The sequence below is a fragment of the Rhamphochromis sp. 'chilingali' genome (genome assembly GCF_963969265.1).
Source record: "Rhamphochromis sp. 'chilingali' genome assembly, chromosome: 10".
In the NCBI taxonomy this organism is placed as follows: domain Eukaryota; kingdom Metazoa; phylum Chordata; class Actinopteri; order Cichliformes; family Cichlidae; genus Rhamphochromis; species Rhamphochromis sp. 'chilingali'.
In genome coordinates, this window is record NC_137937.1 from 29,305,038 (window position 1) to 29,313,073 (window position 8,036).

Below are 8,036 nucleotides of genomic sequence, written 5' to 3' on the forward strand. Positions count from 1 at the left end.
TCAAGAACAGATTCTAACCCCAGCCCATTTTCACTCCTGAGGCATAATATACTGATGATTTGTCACATCCCGCTGCGTCCCTGAGGAACAACAAAGTGTGACCTTCTGCATTCTTATGCTACATGCCAGGTTATGGATAAACCCAGTAGAATGACACTCCCAGAGTAATAGACATTCCAGCCATGTATTCCAGCCCTAACCCTAACCTTTTCCCTAACGTTAACCACGACTTTAATGATGTTAGATAGTGTTTTCCAAAGCGATTTAAGTAAAATGAACGTACATGTGTCGATTCATTCCAAATGGTTGTCATGTGTCCTTATTTTTCTGATCTCCTAATATAGGGACGTGTTGGGTGCCCAGAAGCGTAATATACCACCGATTTGTCACCTAGAATAAAATGTTTCGCTTTGGGAATGAGAACGTGTTGCTCACCCAGAGCCTTGCGAAAACTGAACAATTCCAAAAGTTTAGTTTGATGGGGTGAGGATGGTCTAAAACTTTTGACCGGTAGTGTAAATGTTCCATATTGTATATGTACAATATATCCAAATGCAGTAACTCAGCTGCTTCATTATACTGTATAGTATTATATTTCATTTTACTTGAATAAAATGCTTAGAAAAGTGTTCCACAGCTCTGAGGTCCCCCTCATTTTATTTGTGATGTTTTTCATACGGTGTTTGTACTACTACATTGAAAAATTCTTGTGGACTGGCATATTTGTTTAAATAGTTATGCAATTGGTTTATGTTTGTATTGAGGCCAGTGTGTATTTGTGATACGTGTTAACAGCCACTGCACTTTTTTTCTTGGTCTTCATGCAAAAACTATTCTGCAGTTTGAAGTGTGTTGTAAGGTGGTTGAAAGATTTATGCCTAATTTATGTTTCCATTTGTAGAGGGATTTGCCTATGGACAGCATACAGAGAGGGGTATTCAACTAATGCAAACATGCCCCTGTGCAGTCCTACAAAATCCGAACATTGCGTTGCTTGTTGTGAATGATCCTGTGCATTGATTGAATGCGGTCTGGATGACTAGTGGCATGCATTAGGGAAGGGCTGGATAGCTGAGCTTACCAGGAATGGGAGAAGAGGGAATCAAACACCATAGATCAAAAAATACATAATGAAAAGTACAAACAGTGACTACCAAGGAAACGTTTTGTTGTTTTTAACACTTGGTTTCACTTCAGCTGTTATAACTTTTCTCTTCTATTCAGCTAGCTGATTGACCAAAAGTAGTCTACAGACCAGTTGTACCACATATTTTTGGCACAGCCCCATCGGAAAACAGACACTCTCTGCAGGTAGAAGTCCATAGCTACCCACCAACTGCCAATATACTGCCAGTGTGCGATTCATATTTTGAACATTAGTTGTGTTGTTTTGCAGTGCATACACAACTCTACATCACTATTTTCATATGAATTCTTCTTAGTCACTTGCACTAAAGCCAGAGTGTATCCAAACAATGCTGATCATCTGTTGCTTTTGTTTGCTTGGCTTTTTGTTGTACATCTGTTTTTTTTTTTTACAGACTGTTTTCCTTTTCAGGAAACTGCAGCATACAGGAAACAACTGTGACTGGTGGCTGCAGGCACATGGTAAGGTGCTGATTGAAGGAGCACTTGATTTGCTTTTACTTTGCCCTTTAAGTAGTAGTATTGATCAAATCTTGCTAATTGTGGAAAATCCCAAATACTGACTAAATTTGATTTATTGTGCACTGCAGAAAAAGGTATTAATGTTGCCACAATAGTCAGTGTTGATCAAAAATAGCATTAATCAGTTTAACCACTTGTTCATATGTTTTTAAATGATTAGTTTTCTAGTTTCGTTTGCTAGGCTGAAGGCACACACTGCTCAAACCATATGGCAGAGAACACCATCTAGTGGTGTAGTATGGAAACTGAGAGCCAGTGTCACAGTGAGTGCAAGTTACCTGCATGTTTCATGTTATGAATCACTGTGATTAAACAGGCCACAAAAATTCAGAGCCCACGTGGTGTGACTGTCTCTGATCAAATTCCACCGCCCTCACTCTCTCCTGCGCTCGCTCTCTCAGTTCAGTTCAGTTCAGTTCAGTTCATTTTTATTTCAAACATGTGCCTTCACAATCATTACAAAATATCATTCCATTATTTGTTTGAAAAGGAGTAGGCAGAAGTATTTACTTATTTGTCCCTACCCCCTCTCGACTACGCAACTGGGTTAACTGGGAACCCACCTGCATATTGATTGCAGTGTGGCGTCAGTCCGTATAAAGTTAAGCCGGTGTTCTGAGAAACCATCCTACCTACTCTGACAAATCGTCCTACCCGTATTATAATTTGACGGTGACTTGTGACTAAACCTACCCCTACCCCTAACCCTAACCATAACCTTAAGAAGTATTCCGGATGGGTGAGCGAAAAAGAAGTTAATTCGGCATTGGTGTTGTGCGCATGCGCCGCGTCTGCGCAGAAACATTGGGTAGGATGTTTTTTGAGGTAGGATGGATTCCCAGAACACCGGCTTGTGATCAAGGTCTGGACAGTTGCCACCAGGACGAGTCAAAGTTTGACTTGTGGGGTGTAAGCCTTCCAGTTTGGTGTGTGTGTGTGCGTGCGTGCATTTGTGATTTCTTTTATTAAAGCTAATACAGATTGAAGTTTTAGTTTTTATGATATGTAGCAAGCCTAACGCTCAGTGTCATTTTATTCTTTTAATGTGTAGTTCTGTGTTTTATTTCAGTGAACGGAAGACGTGCCAGTGGCCCTGGGACCTCAGGTGGTGGGTCGTTTTCACACTTTCCTTTGTACACCACCGGGTGGACTCTAGTGATTTTCTTTTTGTGTGATTTTCTTTTGGGTCCACGGCTGCTGGTAAGTCCAAGTTCCATGATTGTTTTATTTTAACTTTAGGACACTGTCAACAATGACGCTACATTTTGTTTTCTAATATTTTATTTATTTTAACTAAATAAAACTGTATTAATATTGGAGCCAACCTGCCTCGGTGTGCATCCTTGAATCTGCGGCCTCTTTTATCTATTTTTCTTACATATATATTTCCTGGGGGTGAAATTCCATTAGGTGGTGTTGTCGTGTTTATTAGTTGTTTTTTTTTTTATCCAACCCTGCCGACCACTTGGTCACATTAGTTTCACCCTTGTTCCACCTTGCCTTGTCTTTTTTGTTTTTGAACGTCAGCCTGTGTCTGCTGTATATCCCGTGTCTGCTTTTGGGCCCACTGAATAAACACCCCAGCGTTCCCCACCGCGACAGGCTGTGCACATTTATCATTCACGCTGTTTTCATATATTAAATTATTATTCACGGTTTTTACACCTGATTAATAAATGTGGTCAGCCTATACATATGTGGCCAACAAATGCATCTAAAGGAACCTTTTTATTGACCATTGGGCTTTGATCAGTGGTTGTTGATCAAGGGTCATGAGAATTTGCATAATTATGATGAAGGAACTGACCTCTGTTATGGAATAAATATATATTCTTGGTGCTTATTTTCTGATTATATTGTTTTATGTAGTTTAATAATAAAGGCCTCTATAAAGCAAGGCCAGCTGTGAGAGAGAACTAGGTCAGAGGGTGATAGGTCGTCTTAGCAACAGAAGCTTACGTTAGTGGAAGTTTAAAAAACAGGAAGTTTAGTGCAGAGCTGCAGAGGCATATTAATAAAATACAGGAAACCAGACAGAAAGAGCGAAACTAGTAACTCAGAAGAAGTTGTTTTTATCAAAACTATGTGTGACGTGGAAAGGACCAAATTAACACCTATATGATACACATTTTGATTTCTAATGCTAGAGATTTTGCAACTGGCTTTTTGGGCTGTGCAGGTCTCTCTCTTCCGGAAGATGATTAAATAAAATTATAAATATTTTGACTGACTGAGTCGTGTTCTCTCTATTCAGTAAAAGAATGACAAGAACCAAATTTAATAGTTGGTGCTGAAAACCCGGGATTCTTTTACGGCTGAGAAGACAAATTCAGCTTAAGGTGAAATCGTAAAATGAAGCGAACGGAGAGCCGGCTTGATAATACAAAGGTAAGCACAGCCTGTTAAATCAAAATGTGCAGATTGGATGAATTCTAAATTATCTGTTCGCTGAGTTGATGATCTTCACTGTTAAATTGGCTCAGTGGTGTTGAAACATTATAACAAGAGATTTTTGCTAAGAACTGCAGGTTGATGTTTAAGTCTGCTGCAAAGTTATTTTAAGTGTCTGTGAAAAGTCGTTTTCACGTGTTGCCGTGGAAGTATAATAAATTTTACAATAGGTCAGCAGACGTTGGACGCCACAGTTACGGTCTTAAAGTTACCAATTTGATCCTAGTAAGAGAGCGCGAAGGTCAACTTTGGCAAGCCACCCATTCCTGGACGTGGGAGTGGACCCGGTTAGACTGGTTGCCCGGTAGGTATCCCGCGGGATTCGGCCCCCGTTAATTACAAGTGGTCTATTGTTTGGCATGCAAAATTGCATGCTTTTTCTTTTCTTTTCTTTTCTTTTCTTTTCTTTTCTTTTCTTTTAATTTAACACTTGTGGTCAAATGTATCATAATGAGTAAAAACTACGTGTGTTATTCAGGTAAAAAGAGGACCAGTTGAATCAAAATGAAACAGGATTTCTGGAGGTAAGAAATGATAATTGAAAGAGTGTTGGGGCATATACTGAGATTATGAACATAGTGCTGGCATGTCCTCTGAAAATGTGCACACTGAGTAAGTCATAGTCTAAGTCTCTATATAGAGACTTAGCATTTGTCTGTTGTGGTCTGCTCTGAGTGAGAGCTTAATCACATTTTTTTCTTTCTATGTTTTGCAAGTTAATATTCTCTGTGTTGACATTACATTAATTGTCTTATTTGTCTTTTCTTAGTCATTATAGTTATTTAATTTGAACACTAAAACCAAAGGACTGAAATATCAAGCTTTGATGGTAGAAGGTGTCAGAGTAAAAACAAAATGACACTTGGAAAGAGTTACAAACAATGAAAGATTTATTATATAGTAGAATGTTTATAAAAAATATCCTATGAGGGGTTTTAAGCAGGGATAGATGGAATGAAAAATCAACAAAAAAGAGCATGCTCAAAAAAATTCATCAAGCTAACAGAAACTGAAATATCAGAAAATAATGTGAATATGAAATGATAAAATGGCTAATGGTCATGTAAGCAGTCTACATTAAAGGCATGGACATTTATTATCAAAGAAAAGATTTGCTTCTTGCTCAGCTTGTATGGATTGACACCTGTGGGTTCATAAGATTTCTAAAGATTGCATTGTTTTTTTGATCCACTTGAGTTGTTTCTCTGAGAGAAACGAGTAGACTCCAGGTTTTTTAATGATACCACAACCTTCTCCGAAAGAAGTGACTCCAACCAGCACTCCATTGCACACGAGTGGTCCTCCTGAATCCCCCTGGCAAAAGAACAAATATATTAGTCTTTCTTTGACTAACTTACAGGTGTCACAATGTCAAAAGGGTGTTGAGTTGGATGGATATTTACTTCCTTACATACTTTCTATATACTTACTTGACAGGTATCAGCCTGTTTTTCACTATTTGAACCAGCACATATCATGTCACTGGTGATAACTGGGTTGTGGTTGTAATAATCACGAGAGTTGCATGTCCGTCTACCAACCACAGTCACATTGACAGACAGGAGAACATCTGATGTTTTCTTGTTTTCAGTTTCTCCCCATCCAGCAACCAGACACTTGCTTCCAGCTGGAGGGTCCTTGACAGTTTTGGCTAACTTTAGACATTTTACTGTCTTGGTTTGCTTTACTGGTTTCTTCAACTGAAACAAAATTAAAAAGAAAGATATTGATAATGACTATATTAACTTTAGAGAGCTGGCCTTAAATTTTGTATATATACAGCACTGTGCTACAGTCTTGAAACACCACTCATTTATTTTGTCATGGTCGGCCCCGCAAGGCTACATGTGTTTTGGTTTTGCTCTCTCACTGCTCTGCCTGGGTGGAGCTCACTCCAAGCTTCTGCTTTTGGACCACGCACCTGCTCCTAATCTCGGGCCACTTCTTAAGGCAGTGGCTCTGAGCTCCTCATCGCTGGACTATTGAGTTTGATACGTTAGTGTAAATCCAGCTCGGTGAATTCTAGTGTGCTTGTGTATGAACCTATTTGTGACTTTCGTCTCTCTGTGCTTAGACTTCCTGAACCGTGGAAACTTAAACGTGGATATTGGCAGTTTGGAGTGGCGTGCATGTGGAAGTCTCAAACAGAGCGAACGAGTGAGAAGGATCTGATTCTCTCCCCTAAACCTACCCGGTAGACCACTGGAACCCCTGGCTTTCCTTCCATCTGTATATATATTCTGCACCTGGTGTTTTGTGTAAATAAAAGAACTGCTAACTTGTGATTCCAGTCTGAGCCTGAGTCGGATCCATTTGCCGTGACATATTTGTACATTTTGCTTGGAAAATGTATAAATAGGCACAGTGATTTATTGATTTATCCATACACACACACAGAAATACATCATATAAGATTAAAAACAAACGTATTCACATAAATGCATCTTTTTTAAACTTGGTTTCAGACAATGAATTATCACTTTACCTTGAGCAACATGAGGTCATTCTCCCTGGATCCCTGGTAATAGTCAGGATGAGGAAAACGTTTATCAACCTTTTGGGCCTGCTTAGAAGCTTTTTCTTTTTTCTTCATCGAGTGTGCTCCCAGCGTCACTTTACTCATACTGTAGAAGAAAAAAAAATGTATTAGTGAAAGTTCACTTATAAAAAAGATTAATAGCTCAGATTAACCCTTTTAAATAAAACAATTATAACATTATCATAGCTGCACAGTTATTTCATTATATGTGTATTATTGTATATAGTTGGGTTATGGTTATTTTAGAGACATAGATAAAGCTGCATGGTGTCTTCCTCCAGGTGAATAAAGAATTTCAACGATATAACATTTTGCAGTTATGAAATTTCTGAGTGCAGTCTCTAAACAGTGATTACCACACTGTTTAGATAAACATTTAATCTTTTTTTTCTCATTTGGATTATGGCCAACATCAATATTTATGTGCAATGCAGACAAATCTACTTGTGTTTTACAGGCTTTTCTATAAAAACAACAGACAATATGTTTGATGCCAATTTGATTTGTATCTATGATAAGGAAATGAAGAAATTCTAAAAAATGTAAAAAAAAAAAAAAAATGACAATGACTAGTGCAAAATTCTCTGTGAAGATATTAATTACTACAAGAATATGGACAATCTATAAATAAAAAAATAACAAAAATTTTTACATTAATAATTATAATAAAGACTTTTTCCTTCTGATCTCTTGTGAAATCTCTTTATGTATTATCTTTCACACCGTCAGTTAAACATAAATATTACAATATTGTGAAGCATTCCTACTCTTTGCAGTGGGCAGCAGTCAGGACCCATTGTGGATGGATTAACGTCCCTCCACAGAAAGATTTTTTGCTTTCCACATAGGCCATGAAAGGCAACGAGTGTGGCTCGACTTCTTTCCCTCCAATAATCTCAGACCCACCACCTAAAACAAAAAGAAAATATCCATCACATAACAAATTCAGCAGATGATGCAGTCAAAAACAGATGAGTGAAACAAATACCCTTCACCAACTGCTTTTGTAATGCCGAGTATGCATTCTGCTTATTTAAATGAATGAGAAAATTGTCTACAGGTAAATTAAAGTACCACATAAAATATTAATCACCTGGCTGGATGATCACGAGGAGCATGCATGAAACGAAAACACTGAAATAACTCTGGCAGAACATTTTGCCCTTTGTCTCTCATAGATGTTGAATGCACTGAAACCGTGACGCTCAGCTTTATACAGAGAGCTGAAAGGATGTGGTCTGACAACTGAAATTAACAAGTCAGCAAAGTGGGCTCCTAAACGATTCTAAGGTTGTGATCAAATATATCATTACCAACCTTACCCCATTCACCATCAGCACCAATAACAACAACAACAACAAGAACACACACATATACT

The 8,036-nt window shown here is 38.2% G+C and overlaps 1 protein-coding gene across 1 annotated transcript; it reads right to left on the reverse strand.

Annotated features, from left to right (window-relative positions):
• Window positions 1–5,190: 5,190 nt before the first annotated feature.
• On the reverse strand, window positions 5,191–7,815 carry LOC308403729 (granzyme K-like; the record flags this gene model as incomplete). The annotated part of the gene is made up of 5 exons (XM_080893410.1): window positions 5,191–5,433; window positions 5,550–5,819; window positions 6,605–6,743; window positions 7,426–7,567; window positions 7,752–7,815. 5 exons carry the CDS (start codon window positions 7,813–7,815, stop codon window positions 5,272–5,274), a joined length of 777 nt encoding a protein of 258 aa, XP_080749536.1. The 3' UTR covers window positions 5,191–5,271.
• Window positions 7,816–8,036: the final 221 nt, after the last annotated feature.